The sequence below is a fragment of the Hyperolius riggenbachi genome, chromosome 7 (genome assembly GCF_040937935.1).
Source record: "Hyperolius riggenbachi isolate aHypRig1 chromosome 7, aHypRig1.pri, whole genome shotgun sequence".
Lineage (NCBI taxonomy): Eukaryota > Metazoa > Chordata > Amphibia > Anura > Hyperoliidae > Hyperolius > Hyperolius riggenbachi.
Window position 1 is genome coordinate 16,939,087 of NC_090652.1, and position 22,158 is coordinate 16,961,244.

The 22,158-nt window shown below is 46.0% G+C and overlaps 1 protein-coding gene across 2 annotated transcripts in view; it reads left to right on the top strand.

The window, feature by feature from the left end:
* The first annotated feature begins 3,269 nt into the window (after positions 1–3,269).
* Positions 3,270–22,158, top strand: part of LOC137524111 (zinc finger protein 850-like) — a 106,867-nt gene continuing 87,978 nt past the window's right edge. The window contains exons 1-3 of one of the 2 annotated variants that reach the window (XM_068243623.1): positions 3,274–3,308; positions 5,751–6,970; positions 13,673–14,785. In XM_068243623.1, the coding sequence (XP_068099724.1) occupies positions 5,800–6,970; positions 13,673–14,785 (2,284 nt within the window). In that variant the 5' untranslated portion in view covers positions 3,274–3,308; positions 5,751–5,799. Of the gene's footprint in view, positions 3,309–5,750; positions 6,971–13,672; positions 14,786–22,158 lie in introns of both variants that reach the window. The other variant, XM_068243621.1, reaches the window with a different exon arrangement.

Sequence of the window (22,158 nt, forward strand, 5' to 3'; positions counted from 1 at the left end):
ATCCTGCTATTTCCTGACTATCCTGTCCTGTCTTTGTGAGGTACGCCACCGCTGCAACGCATTGGCTGCCTCATTCCAGTCTGTCTTGTTGTGGACGCTTGCTGTCGCTAAGTAGCGGCTGGCTAGCAAGCGTTCATTCTGTCTACCTGTCCTGATCTCCTCAGTTCTGGGTTATGCGCTCAGCGCTACTTTGCGCTGAGACTTTATAGCGAAAGTATTGTTTGTGGCTGTCGGATCTGCACCGGCTCTGTGCGCCACAATCTCCTATTGGAGTCAGTCCTCCCCTCCACTACATTAGGGATATCCTGATTCCTTGTGCTAGTGTGTGTACCTCCTCCACGTCAGCTCATGCATTGCATGCTGACTGAGGGGAATACACCACCAAGCCTTACAATCGTTTTGTCACAATTGGGGTGGGGTGCATGGGGATTTCAATTGTACATAATGCTTGTTAAGAACTATGCGGTTGTAACCACACGCCTTGATGAAGGGGGACCCTGCGTGGCCCCCGAAACAATTGTCGGCTTTAATATCTTCATGGAATGCATAGCTCAATAAAAGGAGCGTAAAACATTCTAAAAATGGTGTGCTGATACATTTGATCATTAAAGCACTTTATGGGCTTGATTCAGAAAAGGGTGCTAAGTGTTAGCACACCAGTGAAAAGCCACTTTGCATGTGCTAACATGCTTTGCATGTGCTAACTAGGGTGCTAAGTGGTTAGCACATGCAAACTACTTAGCACCATAGCTAGCACATGTAAACTACTTAGCACCCTAGTTAGCACATGCAAACTACTTAGGATCCTAGTTAGCGCGTGCAAACTACTTAGCACCCTAGTTAGCACAGTGCTAACTGCTAAGTAATAGTTTGTATGTGCTAACTACGGTGCTCAGTTTGCATGTGCTAACTACGGTGCTAAGTAGTTTGCATGTGCTAACTACTTAGCACCCTAGTTAGCACGCCCAAAGCCTTTAGGCGTGCTAACTGGATTAGCACCGTTTACTGAATCAGGCCCTATGACTCCAATTCTGGAATGTAATGTGATTTCTGCCCTCATAACCCTACTCTGCGTCAACTACATAATTTTCCGAGGTGCTTTTGGCATGTATCCCACTCCGGCATGCCCCCCTCCAGCTGTTAGACCCCTTGAAACAAGTTTTCCATCACTTTGTGGCTAGAAACAGTCTTTGTAGGTTTAAAAATTTGCCTGCCCATTGAAGTCTATGGCGGTTTGCTCTGTTCGTGCGAACTCAAACTTTTGCGGATGTTCGCGTTCAACATTTGCGAACCCAAAATCTGATGTTCGGGCCATCTCTACTAATCTGTCCACAAAACCTGCCCAACCTACATTTCTTATAAAAATGTAGAACGCGCTCTCAGTCTATAATAATGACAAGAGGGGCTATATCACCCAGCAATCCTCAAAGTACAGTTCAGTCCTTCGCACAAGGCAACTTCACCGGTCAGGGAAACACAGTCCTCTTCTCTTGTCACATATGACCAATCACAGGGATATATAAAGGAAGCAAGGAGAGGTGACATAGCGTATTTCTATCATCAATTTTTGCCTCCACCATCACCCTGAAGTGATTCCACTATGATAAGTGCAAGGTGACAGGCACAATATTCACTCCGTGCTGGACCACTCCCCCTATGTGCCCGCACTCACCCTATAGGCCTCCTATGTCCGGAGGTAACATTGAAAAAGTATTGGGGGATCTCCGCAATCTTCTATGGCATTATGACTCAAAGGAGACTTTCATAGTGTAAAACCATCTCAGTTTAATAAAACAGATTAAAACCGCACTTACAATTCCTTCATCACAAACAAGCATGGACGGATCTGTGGGTGCTAGCTCCCGGGTAGCCATTCACACCGATCCAACTTCAGATCACAACGTCCGCTGAGCTCGTCCGGTCATCCACTCCGCATACTTCGCTGTCGGTCACGTGGGTTGTTAGCTCCGCCCTACGCGTTTCGTCATAAATTATGACTCATCAGGGGCTCACCTACATTTCTGATCATACTCACACCTAGCTGCTCACTCTGCTCCTCCAATGAACTTCACCTGACCACCCCCCACATCACCCAGTCCCTTGCACGCCTCTAGGACTTCTCAAGAGCTGCTCCACCACTATGGAACTCCCTACCTCCTTCCATTCGGGTGGCACTATCCTTCAACATCTTTAGAAATGCCCTCAAAACGCACCTTTTCACCCTGGCCTATCCCCCCTTACTGGTGCTCTAAACCCACTGCTGAACACTGAACTCTTGTCCCCTACCTTTCGTGTCATTTCCCCTCCCTCTAGCCTTTGGCAGGGTCCTCCTCCTTGTGTCCTCTACCTGATTACACACCTCCATCAATGTACACCCATCCTATGGATCTGAGTGAACTCAACTTACCTACTCTTCATGCACCCATCCAGTGACTATGCATTACCTTGTACCAGGGACGGATCTAGACCAAGTTGCGCCTGGGTCAAGGTCAGGTTTTGGCGCCTAAACTGCCATTCCCCATCCAAATTTTGCCGCCTTTTTAAGAATTTAACAAACTGCGCCTGGGGCAAGAGACCCGCTTGCCCCCCCTAGATCGTATCTGCCTTGTACACATACTGTGCTGCATGATCTGGTTTGCATGTATTCCTGTATTCTCCTATTGCTGTAGGTCACCCCTAAATATTGTCTGTAACCTTAACTAATGTCCAGCGCTGCGTAATATGTTGGTGCTTTATAAATACAATAAAATAAATTGTATGATATTTATGCATATATGTACATATATATATAATGCAAAACACATGCATGTTTCTCCATAGGAAGGCACTATATTAAAACTGCACTATGTGGGAAGATCCAACACGTACGATTTTAAAATGGTACAAAAAAGAGGCAAAGAGCTGTGATTTGGAATGCAGCCCATAGGCTTTTACTGAGTTTGATTTTGCGTGTGTTTTCTGCTATGTGGATTTAGCAAAATACAATGAAATTGGGAATGTTCAACCTGTGTAATGTTCAACGGCCATACATGTTCTTGTAATGATAATAGAAGGTGATGAAGATAAGGGAGTTGTGCTGTCATTAATAATAATCATCATCATTTAAAAACAATAATAAATAGTATTCAAAGGCTTACTGCAGGTGATGCCCCAAACAGAGCTTGCAGTTAGCTTATTCACCACAAGGTGTCGCACTCACCTCTCCCACGTGGAACGCTCAGAAAGGAGGAGATTAATCCAAAGACAGGAAGTGATGTAAATGCAGGAAGAGAAGTTGCAGGAGGTGAGAGAACACGCGGCTGGAAGAGGTAATTGTGTGAATCCTGTTATATATGGAGCAGAGCAGAGGTTTGGGGTGGGCATGCTTTGTTACAGAGGAGGACATAGTACACCTGTCACTATCCTGATCATCCCCCTTGATGAGACTTATATATAACTGCTGTGACTTGTTTGCCAGTTTTCTATTGCTCCCCCTACATGTACCATAGATTAAGGGTCGGATCTCACCTTCCTAGTAATAATTCAGTCACATCACAGAGACAAGAGAAGATATATATATAGTGACTATAGCCATATCCCTCCAGTGCTGGCATTTACCCCTGTATAGCCTATTCTGCCCCCAATCACCCAATGGGCAGTCGTCAGGGCAGAGGCTCAGGGGACACCAGTCTCTGGGAGTACAGCCCTGAGGGTGTGCCTGTCCCCCCCACACCTCCCCGAACACTTCAGAGTTACGGCTCTACATGTTTGGGAGATTACCTAATACTGGGGGTACATCTGCCTATACTGGGGAGGAGGCTGCCTGTCTGACTTGGGGAAAGGGTCTGGGGGCACACTTGCCTGTCCTGAGAAGAGAGACTGCTTAGGGTATATTTGGCTGTTGATACTTAGGGTACGTCTTGCTATCTAGCCTGGGATGGGGGTATCCTAATACTGGGAGTACATCTTCCTATATTCGAGGGGAGGAGGCCTAATACTGGTGTACATATGGCTATCTAACCTGGTTAGGGGTACTGCTTAATACATGGGGTTCATCAGGATATCTAATCTGGCATCCGTCTATCTCTAATGGAGATGGTGGGCTGCCTAATAGTGGCTATCTATACTGGGAAGGGGGGCTGCCTAATACTGGGGGCACATCTGCCTTGATAACTTGGGGAGGGAGACTACTTGATGCACCTGGCCTTTGAAATCCTTCAGCACTTTTTTTGGCCTGAGGAAGTGGGCAGAGACCCACAATACGCGTTGCCTGTGCTTATTAACAATCAATTATATTTATATATATGAATTTGTTGTTATTGAGGTAAGCTACTTCCCCTTTTTCTTCTATTATTTGTTTTAAACTCGGTATTATACACTCCTTGGCGACTCTTAATGTCTTTATGATGGTTTCCCAAGTCTTCCAGATATAAGTCACCCACCAGACCAGTCAGCAGTCAGACCACTCCTTGAGCTTCATTGCTATGTTATTAATGGCTGGAGTTAAATGTGGAGAGATGTCTGAATTGTATACCGAGGAAAGGGGTGAATGTTTAGCAATATGAAGGGTGTGAGCAGGAATCCAGGAGCATGCATCTCTATGGAGAGAGCTTGCAGGGAGTAGTTTTATTGTTAGGGTATTCTGCCTTTATTCCTGAGAATGATACAAAGTATCTATATGGGGGGTTTAGTTTACATAATTGCCCCTTAGGGAGGGAGACATAGAGAATAATATAATCTGTGAATAGTGCAGAGCTCTGATTGGCTGATCTTGTATGCCATGGAATACTGAGCCCATAAGATCCTCGTGGAGCAGCTCCCACCTCCAGCTGGTGCCTCACACGTATGCACACTCTCTGTGTTACCTTATCTCTGAATTTCCCTCACTTCTTGTACTGTCAGAGGTGTTTCATGTTTATCCCAGCCGTTATGGAAAGCAGGCCGGTATCGCTTCCCTGTGAAGGAGGAAACTTTCCCTGATAGCATTTCCCAGCAGCTGTTCATAGCAACAGTCATAAATACAATGTTGTACAATGGAGTTGTTGTGGATCAGTGGAGGTCTCAGGGAGGGAGGTGCTGAAGGAGCAGGATCTGTGCATTGCGTCCATTTTCAGCAGATGAGACAGGTGCACCATATGACCGTATCCATTGTATCTCTGATGAGAAGACGCCAATGTGCAGTCAGGAGCCACTGGTGTTGGGTGTCCCAAAGTGGGTGAGGTTGGAGTCTGCACAAAGATGATGGTAGGACATGCAGAGAAGATGGAGGCTGCAGCTGGAGGGTGGTTGGGTGGCCTCTGCTGCTTCTGTCCTGGTATTGGCACTGTCCCAGCTGGGAGATTTGTTGCTATGGCGCTTGGAAGGTTTGGGGTTAGTAGGTGATGGACAGGTAGGGTCAGTATATGGAGCTGCAGTCCCATCTGCCCAGTTCCTCAGCTGCCAGAGCCCTAAGTAATGATAATTCATAGCTAATTAGCTGCAGGCCTCAGCTCTTATCTTCCTATATCTCCAGCTGTTCTCTCTTCACATCCTCATCCATCTACCGCTGCTGGCACTGCTGTAACCTCCCAGGAATGTGTGCATGGAGAGGAGGAGAGAAGCACCAGATGATGAGCAAGGCACACTGGGAGAGAGGACTGTGGTGCTGAATGCGCAGATACCACAGCTTATGGGATATTATCAACCCCATAGCTATGTATGATCTTTTATGTGCTCTGATTATTAGTGCTAATATTTTACTGCTGCAATTTGTTATCCTTTTTATAAGTTAGATCTGAGCTGAAAGAACAAGAGACGTATGTGAGGAGTGATCAACAGTCTATGGAGGAGGGTGACATGATGAGGACAATTAAAGAGGAAGAAGAAGAGATGTATATGAGGAGCAATCAGCAGTCTTTGAAGGAGAGTGGAATGATGAGGACAATTAAAGAAGAAGAGACATGTGTGAGGAGTGATCAGCAGTCTATGGAGGAAGGTGTCATAATGAGGACAATAAAAGAGGAAGAAGAAGAGACATGTGTGAGGAGTGATCAGCATTCTATGGAGGAGGGTGGAATGATGAGGACAATAAAAGAGGAAGAAGAAGAGACATATGTGGGGATTGATCAGCAGTCTATGGAGGAGGGTGTCATAATGAGGACAATAAAAGAGGAAGAAGAAGAGACATATGTGGGGATTGATCAGCAGTCTATGGAGGAAGGTGTCATAATGAGGACAATAAAAGAGGAAGAAGAAGAGACATATGTGGGGATTGATCAGCAGTCTATGGAGGAAGGTGTCATAATGAGGACAATAAAAGAGGAAGAAGATGAAACATATGTGAGGAGGGATCAGCAGACTATGGAGGAAGGTGTCATAATGAGGACAATAAAAGAGGAAGAAGAAGAGACATATGTGAGGAGTGATCAGCAGTCTATGGAGGAAGGTGTCATAATGAGGACAATAAAAGAGGAAGAAGATGAAACATATGTGAGGAGGGATCAGCAGACTATGGAGGAAGGTGTCATAATGAGGACAATAAAAGAGGAAGAAGAAGAGACATATGTGAGGAGTGATCAGCAGTCTATGGAGGAAGGTGTCATAATGAGGACAATAAAAGAGGAAGAAGATGAAACATATGTGAGGAGGGATCAGCAGACTATGGAGGAAGGTGTCATAATGAGGACAATAAAAGAGGAAGAAGAAGAGACATATGTGAGGAGTGATCAGCAGTCTATGGAGGAAGGTGTCATAATGAGGACAATAAAAGAGGAAGAAGATGAAACATATGTGAGGAGGGATCAGCAGACTATGGAGGAAGGTGTCATAATGAGGACAATAAAAGAGGAAGAAGAAGAGACATATGTGAGGAGTGATCAGCAGTCTATGAAGGAAGGTGTCATAATGAGGACAATAAAAGATGAAACATATGTCAGGAGGGATCAGCAGTCTATGGAGGAGAGTGGCATGATAAGGACTAGTGAAGAGGACATTTTTACTGGGATGAGCATTGGTAAGTGATAATTGTATCTCCTTTTAATGTCCAGTGCATATAAGCTGTGTGTTCTACATGTTGCCAGTATACAGAATGGGCAGCATGGTGGTGCAGTGGTTAGCGCTCTTAGCTTGCAGCGCTGGGTCCCTGGTTCAAATCCCAGCCAGGTCAACATCTGCAAGGAGTTTGTATGTTCTCACCGTGTCTGCATGGGTTTTCCCCAGGCACTCCTGTTTCCTCATACGTCCCAAAACCATACAGATAAGTTCATTGGCTTCTCCCTAAACATTGGCCCTAGACTATGATACATGCACTACATGATACATACATAGACATATGACTATGGTAGGGACTAGATTGTGAGCCCTTCTGATGGACAATATACTCTGTACAGCGCATACAGTAATATGTCAGCACTATATAAATACTAATACAAATGAATAAATAATACAGGAGTCGAATCTGAGGAAGGCTTTATAGCTAAAATCTTACTCTTTTTATCCTAAGTTAGCCAATTATTATTATTATTTATTGTATTTATAAAGCGCCAACATATTACGCAGCTCTGGACAATAAATATATACAATGATACAAGGATGACAGACATAACAAGGTTATACAACAAAGAGCAAAGTTATACATGCAAATTGTACAAGATACATGATCATGCAATATGGGCTGGTTAGGTAGGCCCAGTAGTACAAGTATAGGCTGTCATAGGACAGGAGTACATGATCCTGTAGATTACACTAGGGAGTGGAGGACCCTGCCAGAGGTTTACAATCTAAAGGGTGGGGTGGAAACACTAGGTGGGGCTGTTAAGTATTCCTTAGTGAGTTACTGTGTGGTAGGAGGTGGGTAGGCCATCATAAAGAGGTGGGCTTTGAGGGCTTGCTTGAATGTGTTGAAAGAGGGAGCAAGTCTGATGGGTGGTGGAAGGGCATTCCAGAGGGTGGGGGCAGCTCTTGAGAAATCCTGCAGGCGGGCATGGGAGTGTGAAATGCGTGGGGTGGTGAGGCGAAGGTCGTTGGAGGAACGGAGGGGGCGACCTGGTGTATACCTGTGAACAAGCTCCGAGATGTAGGTAGGGCAGGTTTTGTGCAAAGATTTATACGCCAGGCATAGAATCTCTAAAGTTATCCTGAAACGGATAGGGAGCCAGTGCAGAGATTCACAAAGGGGAAATGTGGATGCGGAGCGGTGCGAAGAATGGATGAGTCTTGCAGCCGCGTTCATCACTGATTGAAGGGGGGCAGTGCGTTTCAGGGGGAGGCCAGAAAGGAGGGAGTTACAGTAATCAAGGCGGGAGATGATGAGGGCATGGATGAGCAGTTTGGTCGTGTCCGGGGTTAAGAAGGGGCGGATCTTTGAGATATTACGGAGATGGAAATTGCAGGCTCTGGTGATGTTTTTGATGTGTGGGATGAAGGAGAGTTCAGAGTCCAAGGTGACACCCAGACAGCGGGCCTGGGAGGAAGGGTGAATGGTTGTGTTGTCGATTGTGAGGTGGAAATCTGGGAGGGGTGCAGCAGCATGGGGTGGAAAGATTAGGAGCTCAGTTTTGTCTAGGTTAAGCTTCAGGAACCTAGCTGACATCCAGGAGGAAATTGCTGAGAGACACGAGGAGACCTTGTTTATGGTGGTGGATGAGAGATCGGGGGTATGGAGGTAAATCTGAGTGTCATCTGCATAAAGGTGGTAATTGAAGCCCAGGGAGGAGATAAGCTTGCCAATTGAGGAAGTGTATATGGAGAAAAGAAGGGGGCCTAGAACAGAGCCCTGGGGGACCCCAACTGAGAGGGGGGCAGCGGTTGAGGAGGAGCCATTGAAGGAAGGGGTGAAGGAGCGATTGGATAGGTAGGAGGAGATCCAGGCCTAGGCAAGACCATGGATGCCCATGGACTGTAGTGATTGGAGGAGGAGGGGGTGGTCAACAGTGTCAAATGCTGCGGAGAGGTCAAGGAGGAGCAGGATGGAATAACTGCCTTGGCAAGGGTAAAGTCGTTGACCACCTTGGCGAGGGCTGTTTCAGTTGAGTGTGCAGGTCGGAATCCAGACTGTAGGGGGTCAAGTAGGGTATTGGTGTTGATGTATTGGGTAATGCGTTGGTGGACTAGGCGTTCGAGGAGTTTAGAAGCATAGGGGAGGAGGGAGATTGGGCGGTAGTTTGAGGGTAGGGATGGCATCATCCTGATTCAAATCTTCTTACTAGTGCAATAAGCTAACTCTCTAACTGAATGACAAAGCTAACAGTTAGTAAGCTAGCTCTCTAACTGAGTCACTAAACTATCAATCACAGGTTCAGTGAGTCTCAAATGAGCACAAATCATTCACAAAATGCAAATACACAGCACTGCTCTCTCCAGCACAACCTCTCACACAGTACTGAGTAACAGCAAGGAGATAATCCAAGATGGCATCCGCCTTATATAGGGAAGGGTGTGCCCAGAGCTCCGCTCATTCCTATTGGTTGCTAGGGACATTATGATAAAAAAAATGCACTTCTGTAATGGACTCGAAGTTGTAATTACACCTTGCATTTGTAATTACTGGTGTTGCACTCATAGGGCTTGATTCACAAAAGAGTGCTAACTGTTAGCACGGCTGTTTTTGTGCGAATTTTCGCATTGCGCGTGATCGCGAATTTTCGCGCGAAACGACAACGCAAATTTTTGTGCGTAAACGATATCGATAGTTTACGCGCGAAAACTATTGTTTCGCGTGAAAATTCGCGATCGCATGCAATGTGAAAATTCACGCGGAAAATGACCGTTCTAACAGTAAGCACTCTTTTGTGAATCAAGCCCATAGTCAGAATTTGTAACCGCGGTGGATTACGGATTATGACTACGGTGCTGTAGGCCGCAATTATGACTTGTCATTACAGATAGCCATAAATTACAGGTCATTCCGCCCAACACTACCTGGGACAGAAGAGGGGGCGGAAGGGAGTTAGACTGGCCTCCCCTTGACCCCCTGGGGGCCGCACCACCAACAACACGCCTTCAGGGATTACTGCTTTAGTACACGGTAGTCCCTGTCTGGCAGACAGCCAAGCAGGAAGTGACACTCACTTCCTGCTGGTGGAGCAATCACGTGCTCAGAATCGTATTGCTTAAATATGCTTCCATGCATTTGTAACGTGTCAAAATGTGGCGGGCAGTTTAAAAACACGTGCGTTACGATAGACTTACATGACTTCCGGTCTGCCGCAAGAGCCGCACGGTAACTTTGGTATGCACTTGCATCAGGTATGCGGCAAAACGTCACTTCCATCGCATTGTGCCGCACCGCGTCAGTATGAAAGACCCCATAGACTAACATTGCCCTAGCGGTATGCTGCGGTGAAAATGTCACACCACGCTGTGCCAGTGTGAAAGGGTCATCAGGCATCTGTAGTGAGGTGCACCCTGCCGCCGACTGCATGGGCCAACAACCAGGATACACATTCCACTACATGCTGGTGTGGGCTGGGATGGTAGTCCTGGTAACATAATGGAGGCTGGGGATCCACCATTGTGGCACCAAACAGCACATCAGCTGGCGGAAGGGGGCACTTACCACCAGCTGATAGGGCAGGAGCTGTTGGGCCAACAATCTTGCCAGGAGCCCATTGTTGCAGATCACTGTTGGGTCAGTTGGGGTGAGAGGCCTCTTCCGTGCATTCATTTTGGGGAGAGAGGCCTGGTGCTGGGCGACAAACTGGGGGGAGGAGACAGCTGATGAGGTCTGGATGCTGTTTCTAGCCTGGTGTGCAGAGGGGGTTGGCGTGCAGTGGGACTGGGCAGGCTGCACATGATGCACAGAGTGATGGATAGAGGAAGACGAGATGGGCCTCTTGCTGCTGCTTCTCCTCCTGCTGCACTCTGTCCACTGCTGCCCTGTGCATTCCTGCCTCTCTTTAATAAATCCCACTGTACCATGTGAGGGATCTTCAGGTGGAACATAATGCCCGGTGCTTACCCTCTGCTCACGACACACCACAGAGGTTGCAGACGGTGCAGGAAAAAAGAAAAAAATTTAGACTTAAATACAAAAAAAAAAACCAAAGGTAGGAAATTGCTTTAGCTGGGAGTGAGCAAAGTTGTGTGTGTTGCAATTAGCATTCAGTTCAGAGGCAGTGGTGGTGAATTCCCTGGGAGTGAGAGGTCCAGGGCCCACCCACACTTCCCTCTGTGTATCGCATGGTGGTTTGGGGGCCCCAGCCAGTGAGAGAGACAGGGGCCCCTGGCTGTCGTGTGAACCAATGTTTGTGATTTTTATTACAGAAAAAAGAAAAATACAAACTAAAATTAAAAGAATAAAAGAGAAATAAAAATAAAATCAAAATATATAAAAATAAAATTAAAATAAAATAAATTTAAAATGAAAGAAAAAAATTGAATAATAAAAAAAGATAAAAACACTACACTAACGTTCACTCACTATCACTCACTACACTCCAAAACAGACTATCTCTCTGACACACTACAGCTAACCTTCTCGCTCACTCACTATCCACTCACTACACCAGGGCCGGATTTACACCCAGGCCATGGCCTAGGGCAGTGCTCTGCAAACTTGGCTCTCCAGCTGTTAAGGAACTAAAAGTAACTTCAGCTCCATCTTCTGACGGCGCCGAAGTTACTGACAGTGCGCCGCTATAGCTGTAATTCCTATTACGGTCTATGGTGGCGCCGGCTGTGCCCAAGTCTCCTGCGCTGGATTGCCAGTGTTCGGTAGTATTGGACCAATCAGAGAATGCGGAGGCATTCCGCGGGAGAGATAAGCTTGTCCACGGGAACTTTGCTGCAGCCGTGCACAGAATAGAATATGCGGTTCTATTGCTTTCCTTTTGGTGAGTCACCTAATCCCCTCCCCCTGCACTCTCCTTCCCCTCCCCCTGCACTCTCCTTCCCCTCCCCCTGCACTCTCCTTCCCCTCCCCCTGCACTCTCCTTCCCCCTCCCCCTGCACTCTCCTTCCCCTCCCCCTGCACTCTCCTTCCCCTCCCCCTGCACTCTCCTTCCCCTCCCCCTGCACTTAATCACAAACTGGCACATGTCCTTTGGTAGTTTAAATTAACCCCCAATTCTTCAATGAAATCACTGTGATATCCAGCTTTCAGTATGGGCATATGAATGGCAATAAGTTCAGTTCAGCATTTTACACTAAGTTTAGCCGGTCTTGTCTCAGCAGTTAGTTATTTAGGTTGAAAAAAGACATATGTCCATCGTCTACAGCCAGAACACTTGTATGCTCACAAATCACTGTGCTATAATCTAGCTTGGTTTTTGCAAAGTCTTCTCTGGAGCTCTCACCACTCTGCCCCCTGCCTGTGTGATCAGCTGTTAGTCACCACTCTGCCCCCTGCCTGTGTGATCAGCTGTTAGTCAGCACTCTGCCCCCTGCCTGTGTGATCAGCTTTTAGTCACCACTCTGCCCCCTGCCTGTGTGATCAGCTTTTAGTCACCACTCTGCCCCCTGCCTGTGTGATCAGCTGTTAGTCAGCACTCTGCCCCCTGCCTGTGTAAACAAGCTGTTAGTCTGCACTCTGCCCCCTGCCTGTGTGATCAGCTTTTGCCCCCTGCCTGTGTGGTCAGCTGTTAGTCAGCACTCTGCCCCCTGCCTGTGTGATCAGCTGTTAGTCAGCACTCTGCCCCCTGCCTGTGTGATCAGCTGTTAGTCAGCACTCTGCCCCCTGCCTGTGTGATCAGCTGTTAGTCAGCACTCTGCCCCCTGCCTGTGTGATCAGCTGTTAGTCACTACTCTGCCCCCTGCCTGTGTGATCAGCTGTTAGTCAGCACTCTGCCCCCTGCCTGTGTGATCAGCTGTTAGTCACCACTCTGCCCCCTGCCTGTGTGATCAGCTGTTAGTCAGCACTCTGCTCCCTGCCTGTGTGATCAGCTTTTAGTCAGCACTCTGCCCCCTGCCTGTGTGATCAGCTTTTAGTCACCACTCTGCCCCCTGCCTGTGTGATCAGCTGTTAGTCAGCACTCTGCCCCCTGCCTGTGTGATCAGCTGTTAGTCAGCACTCTGCCCCCTGCCTGTGTGATCAGCTGTTAGTCAGCACTCTTCTGCTCCTAACGTATGTCCAGCAGGAGTCACATACATTGCATACAGGGAGTGGTTAACGATGTCTGGTCATATATGTGATGATGAGGCTATAGCACTAAGGGCCCATTCACACTGAGGTGCTTTTCAGGGAATTTCCAGAGCTTTGCTGAACGACAGCGAGCAAAGAAGCACTCCCACCCCCCCCCTCCTCCCCACCACCAGCCCCCAGTGTCACCCTCTCCCTCCCCACCAGCACCCAGCGTGATGCCGACGTCTCCCCACCCAGTGTGATCCTCTCCCACCCCACCCAGTGTGATACCGACCTCTCCCCACCCAGTGTGACCCTCCCCACCCAGTGTGATCCTCCTCACCACCAGCACCCAGCGTGATGCCGACCTCTCCCCACCCAGTGTGATCCCCTCCCCACCCAGTGTGATCCCCTCCCCACCCAGTGTGACCCTCCCCCTCCGTTCAGCATTACCTTACTTTTTCATGCCACCCGGCTAGAAAATATTTCTGGGGAGAACACTGAGAGATATGCAGCTGCTGCATCTGGTCCATTTCCAGTCTGCACAAACTTTGCCTCAACTTGGAATTATCAGCAGCTCACTGACCATCCCTAATGATAATTATTCCTCCCCTCAGAATTCTCTAACAGGAAGTGATGATGTTTCTCTATTTGCAGCACAGAGTCCCGGCATCAGGAACCTCTCAGAGACTCGTCTCTCTCTATCCACAGACTGTACAACGGATGATGATGTCACTGGACAAGAGTCTCCTGCAGATATCCTGGTTACCCCAAATATTCCCCCAGACTCTCCTCACCTGTATAATCCTGAGGGGCCTCATACCCAGCACAGCTCTCCCCCTGCTGGAGGGTCTCATTCCTGTTCCATATGTGGGAAATGTTTTGTGAATAAATCAAGTCTTCTCATACACAAAATAACTCACACTGGAGAGAAGCCCAATTCATGTGCTGAGTGTGGGAAATGTTTTGTACAGAAATCAGACCTTGTCAGTCATGAGAGATTTCACACTGGAGAGAAGCCCTATTCATGTGCTGAGTGTGGGAAACGTTTTGTACGGAAATCAGAACTTGTCATTCATGAGAGATACCACACTGGAGATAATCCCTATTCATGTGTTGAGTGTGGAAAATGTTTTGTACAGAAATCATACCTTGCCATCCATGAGAGATCTCACACTGGAGAGAAGCCCTTTTCATGTGCTGAGTGTGGGAAATGTTTTGTTCGGAAATCACACCTTGTCAGTCATGAGAGATCTCACACTGGTGAAAAGCCATATTTATGTGCTGAGTGTGGGAAATGTTATGTACATAAATCAGACTTTGTCATTCATAGGAGATCTCACACTGGAGAGAAGCCATATTTATGTACTGAGTGTGGGAAATGTTTTGCACGAAAATCAAACCTTGTCAGACATGGGAGATCTCACACTGGAGAGAAGCCATATTCATGTGCTGAGTGTGGGAAATGTTTTGCACAAAAATCAGTGCTTGTCACCCATGAGAGATTTCATACTGGTGAGAAGCCTTATTCATGTGCTGAGTGTAGGAAATGTTTTATATATAAATCAGACCTTGTCATTCATAGGAGATCTCACACTGGAGAGAAGTCCTATTCGTGTGCTGAGTGTGGGAAATGTTTTATACAGAAATCAGACCTTGTCAGACATGAGAGATCTCACACTGGAGAGAAGCCCTATTCATGTGCTGAGTGTGGGAAATGTTTTGCATATAAATCACAGCTTCTCAGACATGAGAAATCTCACACAGGTGGTAAGTAAGAGTCAGTGAAACATAACTTCACCTTTAGTGAGGCTGAACTGGCCGCAGCATACTGCTCTCCATCTACCCAGCATAGCCAAAAGTAGGGAGGATGGAGAGTGGAGTGCAGCAGCCAATAACAGGCTTGTTCAGTTCCGCTTATCCCTCTCACATCACTGGAGAGAAGCTCTATTACTGCACTGAGTGTGGGAAATGTTTTGCTTGTCAGTGTTTATTTTTCCCATGTTTCTTTTATTTCTTGCTAGACGTACCTGGCAGCACTCAGCACATTGGTTTGTAAAACATTAAAGTCCCTGAACTGAGATGATGGGATAAACATGGCTACATGTAGTACTAAGCCTGGAGCCTAATTAGGAATTGGTTGTGTTCACTTTCTATTTATTCCATTGCAAGTGTTAAAGTTAATCTGTAATTTAGAATAGAGCAAATGGCCCATATGCTATTCACTTTTTCTCCTTAGTTTTCTCCTCGGAGAGAATTTTTAATCTTCTATTTAAAACCAAAATTAAAGGAATACTATCGATACCCAAGTGTTCTAAAATGACAGTGTGCAAATAATGTCTAAGTAGCTGTGTAAACATTTTCCTACTGTTCATGTTAAATATCAGAGGCAAAAGCTGTAATTTATTGAGGGTAGGATTTAGCTATATTGGGACAAATCAATTGCAGAAGGGGTGTCTGCTTCAATGCACAGCCAGAGTTGCATATCAGACTACAGAAAGCAAATATCAAACATATCAAACTCTGAAAGCAAAAACAGTATGAAAAGCTGTGACAATTCGTTACATTCCCTCTGCTCTCTTCAGACAGGTCAGTCAGACACACAGGACACAGGAGCTGCAGCTGTTGGGAGCTCTCTCTCTCTGTCACACACAGAGCTACACATAGAGTTAACTGATGAAGTGTGAGGGGAATTTCCCCTCTCCTCATGGCTCAGTCAGCCGTCAGTTTTGGCGTCAGTAAACTTTGAAAGTATTTTGCTAACAGTAAACAAAGAAGTTGCTACTAAAATGTATACACCAGTACCTAGCAGCACTTCCCAAACAATTCCTGTGTCAAATGAAAAAAATACGTGAATCGATAGTATTCCTTTAAGTAAAAAAAAAAAAAGTACTGTCAAAATTATTTTGAGTATTTGTTTGCTTGTTGGTGGTTTAAAAAGCATTTTATTTGCAAGTTGTGAAAATATTACCTAGGAGAACAAGGAGAAAAAGTGAATTGCATGTGGCCCAGATCTGTTCCGTACCCCTGTGGATCCATGCAGGCGGCACACAAAGCTGACTGCACTTTCCACAGGAGTACAGGATTCCCTGAAGGACTGAACACCTTTTTTTGTATGGTGACTCAGTCTTTAAATCTTTTACATAACTTGCATCTGAATTAGACCTGCACCATAAGATCTTTTATAAATATCTGCAGCTCAGACATGCAATGTATACCCAGTGTGAGAACTTCCCTACCAATATGACTCCTATTCAGGGTCCACCATCTAAGCAGCTTATTTCAGCTCTATATAATATGATAATGCCACCCTCAGCCAGCCCCTGTGCTGCCTCCCGCCGGACGGCCTGGGAGAGGGATGGAGGGGATATCTCAGAGGATGAGTGGGATGTGACACTGAAGTGACTAAGGTTGCTCCCTACACACCTGATAGGCTACTGTGCTTATACGTTATACACCGAGCCTACAGTACTCTGGTACACCTATCCAAATGTAACAATAACTTTTTATAGCTCCTTTTCTCCCATAGGACTCAAAGCACTTAGGCTCGCTCAGATTCAGTAATTGGTAATGGGATGAAGTATTAACACTGAGGATAAAATTATATTTCTGACATTGCCAAACTGAACAGGTGGGTTTTCAGTCTGGATTTAAACACATCCAGAGATGGAGCTGTCCTGAACTGCTGAGGTAAGGAGTTCCATAATGTAGGAGTGGCATGACAGAAGGCTCTGGCATGCTGCATAACTGCCCCAAATGCTTTTTACACATGATGTGGACCTGTCCTCAGGTTATTACATATTGGACACTAGTCATCTATTTCCTCAATGACTATATGGGCTGCTCCAAAAGATGTGCCTCCTTTATATATTTCTTGAATTCTTTACTGGAAAATTCCTGATACAATTTGCTATAGAGATGCTTCACATAGCTCGCTAACTCCTCACCAAGTGTTGGAGACTTACCACAGCGCCATCGTGCACTGAGTGGGTCAGGTCTGTGAATCGGATGCTTCCCCTCCACAAGGCAGTATATCACCGCAGAGGTACCCAATCTAATGTGACCAAATCTGCTGTACCTGGATAAATTCCCCACACACTAAGTTATAATATATCCCCTATACTGAGTACCCATCACTGTTATTAATCTCCAGCTGACGTCCAAGCTCCTTCATATTACTGGTGGCTATTTTGTATCCTCTAAGGCAGTGATGGGCAAACTTGGCTCTTCAGCTGTTAAGGAACTACAAGTCCCATAATGCATTGCAGGAGTCTGACAGACACAGTCATGATTCATAAAGCAAATGCATTGCGGGTCTTGTAGTTCCTTAAGGTGCCCATACACTCGTCAGATTGGCAGCAGATAGATAAGAAATGCATCTGATGATCTATCTGATGCGTTTTTAGAACATTTTTTACCAGGATAGAATTCCAATAGATTTCAGTTTGAAATCTATTGAAATTCGATCTGATGGCATTTTTTTGCCATCAGATTTATATTAAGGCCAATGCAAACTGATAAGCAATCTCATCAGATCGACCTAAATTTTCCACCCTGCAAGTTCGATGGAAATCCATCGAAATCGATCGAAATCGGCCATCGATCGGTCGATTGGCCAACCGATTTGCAACCGATCGATCGATCGGGATCAATCGGTCGGCCAGAAAATCGTCTGAGTGTATGGGCTGCTTTAAAGAGACTCTGAAGTGAGTCTAAATTCTCTTTTTAAACTTGTATTCATTTGAAGCAGTATAATCCCTGCTAAATTGCCGCTATCCTGCGGAAAAACGAGGGGTTTATATCCCCGAATCCCCTCTGCAAAATCCACAACTTTCTTGGTCATGGATTTTGCTGCCCATGGAGGCAGAGCTATGAGCTGCAGCTCTGCCTCCAAGCGCATCAATCTGCCGGCAGATCTCTGCCTCTCCCCGCCCCTCTCAGTGAAGGAAGACTGAGAGGGGCGACGATCAGCAGGGATTGACGCGCGAAGAGGCGGAGCTGCAGCTCATAGCTCTGCCTCTATGAGGAAGCGCTCCCCGGACACAGGAGAGGGGATTTGGGTGGTATAAACCTCTCGTTTAGCCGCGGGATAGCAGCGGTTTAGCAGGGATTATACTGCTTAAAATGAATAAAAGTTAAAAAAGATAATTTAGACTCGCTTCAGAGTCTCTTTAACAGCTGGAGAGCCAGTTTGCCTATTACTGCTCTAAAGCAACTGTTAATGTTTTTGATTGTTTTATAGTTTTTATTTATATACTGTATATATCTAAAAGTAGGCCAATTGCTTCACGTTTATACTGTATGTATCCTGATGTGCCTATTCCAGGCCTCTAATGTATCATCTGACACTTTGTTGTTCTCTCTCACTAATGTGTATTTGCCTTACTTCTTCAATAAACTTGGCTACGTTTAGAAAAATAAATGTTTTATGGTTGTAATTAAGCATATTTCCTCATGGAAGATGCTCTTATCCTGTTCTTACTACATCATCATGTCTGTTACTCTATGTGAGGTTGTCTTCCCCTTTAGACTGTCATTTGCATTGCCTGGCGGAGGGACATCACACTACTATACAAAGAGGATCTGAACTGAGATCTTCCTCTCTGCTCTAAACATAAACAAGAGCACAAAAACTTTTTTTTCATTTCTTTTTTTACAGTTCATACAAATTCTGCAATGAATCTGCAGTGTTTCTATTTCCTGCTTTCATGGAAGCAGAAATAGGGTTAATATCCTTTGTTTGTAAATTCGCTATTTTGAAGAGGCAGCCAGCTGAAATTTTAAAAAGCCAGCTTAATAAATTACACTTATGATTAGTCCCAGATGAGGGTGAATGAGACAGGCTAAACTCTCTAAATACATACAGGGTATATTTCTCTCTGTTTTCCTTCTGTCCTGTGCAGAGTTAAATCCATGGGTAAGTAGATTTTTTGTTCTTATTCAGCTTGCACCTTTAAGATCCACTTTAAGCACACATCTGTTGAGTGTAATTAAGGCTGTGACTGAGAGCTCATTTCTGTCTGGCACATGTTATCTATTCCTTGATGTTCTGCTTTTATCAATAAAGACAATTTAAGTGCATCCTTGGTGAGCAGAGCGGTCTTCTGTGAAGGAATGTTGGATATGAGTGTTGGCTGCTGGGACCTGGCTCCCCTCGGAAGGTATGGTGGCTGAGCGGTGTATGTACAGATACATGTACTACCTTTTATACTTACCTGAGACTTCCTCCAGCCCCATGCAGGCCTTGGGCTCCATCGCCGTCCTCCCCGGCCGCTCCGTTCCTCCGCCGTCTCACCCGGTACATTTCCCAGCCACCCTCCACTGCATCATACACAACTAATGCCAGTGAGGCCATGACAGGAGGTTGGTGTGGAGCTGCAAGCTCTGGGCATAGTACATAGGCATGCTGCCAGCTAGTGTAGGATTGCCCAGGTACGGTATCACGCTGATGAGCTGTTGGTTAGTTACTGCAGTCACTAGGAAGTCCTGTTTATAACAGAAGAGTACAGACAGTCCCTGTATTTATGCAGAGGCAGCTGACAGCCTGATTAAGATTGCTTGTTATATAATATGCCCCTCCCCCCAGCACCTCCTGTCAGATATGTAGTTGTGGGTTGATGTCAGAGCAGCCTGTGGGCAGCCAGGAGACCTCCGCTGGGTGGAGCAGAGGGTGAAAGGGACATGAAGACACAGGCTTGTCCCCATCCCAACAGGGTGACCTCCCTTCCCTGCACCTCCATCCACGCCACAAGATTCTACCACAAAACACCAGATGCCATTGCCGACCATCACACTACCCGCACTGCAAAGCTGAATTACAGGAACCGGAAGCAGCGGTATGGCCTTCAGTATGGCCACACTGTGAAGGACGACACCAAAGGGGGGGGATGGGATGTTGTCTTGTGTAGGTATACAGCACACACACTGCTCAGCATCCTCTGTATGATCTGTTATGACCCAGGCTTTCCTCTAGCTGCAGATGTGGAAGCCACAATCACTTCTCTGAGGAATCTGGAGCCCTCCAGTGTGGGGTCTCTCCACCCCGAAGAATATAAACTCACAGGATCCGTACGACTGGGGGGTAGGATGTGAAGAGGTGGTGAGAAAGCCCCTCCCCCTTTCTAAAAGGAGGTTGGAAAGCACCATTTTACAAGCTCATGAACAAGGGGCAAATCCCCTCCCCCAAATATGTTGCACCAGCAGGGGTGCAGCTTGGCGATTGTCCAAGCAGCTGCTTGGGGCCTCACCCACAGCAGGGGCTGCCCTGTCTGTGACTTGTATGGCCACCGCTGAAACACAGACCACAGATCAGTGCAACATGAGGGGAGGGGAGGGCAGCGTAGCGACCAGGGAGTACACATTGGATGTGGAAGTGAGGTCATTGCTCACTTCCTGCATTGGATGTGTCCTGCATGGTTACTGTGCACTGCGCTCCTCTCTTTGGATCACCACTGATCTGCAGGCCTGTGAGTGTTGGGGGTGGGGAGGCAGCAGGAAGCTACATACCCCTTCTGATTCCAATGCCCTTTAGGGGTGGTGGGGACACCTGCTACCTGTTACTATGGGACAAGGAGCCTCTGACTTAGGAAGCAGGGAAGCGCCACAAACTGTGCTGCTTGGAGCAATAAAAGCCTTAGCAGCACCCCTGTGCACCAATTTGCAAAATTATAAAATATTTTTGTTAAAGTGGATCCTAGATGAACTTTTACTCATTGCATAATTGTGTTCGTTTCCTATTGTTTATAGGGCATTCCTCAAGACAAATACTTTTTTGTTTTTGTTTTATTACTCTAATTCCCTATAAACTAAACAAGCCTCGCCCACAGCCTTTCAGAGAGCCTTGGCATTTTCAGACAGTAGCAAGAGCTCATGGGATCTCAGTCTGGGCAGGAGGTATTACTAGCCAGAGATTTCAGAGGCAGAGGGGAGGAGGTAGGAGGAGGGGGATTAGGTTTTTTCCACAGGCTGAGTGCTGAAGATGCAGATAAGCTTGCCTGTGTGTAATGTTTACAAACAACATGGCTGCTGTCATTGCATCACAGGAAGAAATAATCATATTCTATTGAAGCTGTTTGCAGCTAGATTTGCTTTGTAAACTATCTTAACTTTAGATAAGATATATAGACAAGTTACTTGTTATAGTTAGTTTTTCATCTCGGATCTGCTTTAAACATATTGGCAAGACAATAAAATAAAAACCAGAGGGAAGGGGAGCAGGGGGGCACAGGGCTGGGAAAATGATGGGGGTTGGAGTAGGCAGTATTGGGCTATACTGCTCTGTAGAACAATAGAGCATACACCAGGATAGGAGCTACTGCAATGTAGCAATTTGGATGTACTGGTATACCTAAAAATCACTTTTTAAGACAAGACGGGATATATGTGTAAACATTGCAGTGATTTGGTCCAAGAAATTTGTAAATTAATGTTGGGGGCGGGAAATACAGGGACAACTGCCCCCCCGGTGAGGAAGTGACTAGTGCCCAACAACCAAACAATGCAATTCATAACGACACATCAGTATTCCATATATACACATAATACTAATCAATACACAATTCATATGCCATACATTGTGAATAAATAAACAGAATGTCACATCAATATTCCAATCAATAATCAATTCATATGCTATATGTGGAGAATGAATAAGCAGGACGCCTGCTAATAAACATATCTAGCAGATTTAGTCAATCTAACATGCATAGAGGCTTTGCTATTTATGTGTAAAGTTGGCCCATTTGAGAAACTTACCAAGGACTGGTCACACAACTGACCCCAGTAGCAGGTGCAGCGGTGCGTCCGCCGGAGCACAAGCTGACTCTTCAAGCATTGTGTTGCAAAGACCAGCAAAATATAAACAGCAAATCTGAAAAAACTTGTATTATTTGGAATATTTTTTCAGTAGATTGCAGTGACAACTCATGTAGATAGCCAGGCATATAACACATCAGTCCATATCAAATGAGTCCATAGACCCTAAATTAGCACAACATCTGGCTACAAACAAAGCAAGGATAACATATTGCAGCAGCGTTCATATTGCAGATCCTGAGATCAGGCAGTACATGTGTATGGGGGGTATGTGTATGGGGGGACAGACACCGGCCAGGAGCTGTATCAGACAAAGACAGTTTCCCAAA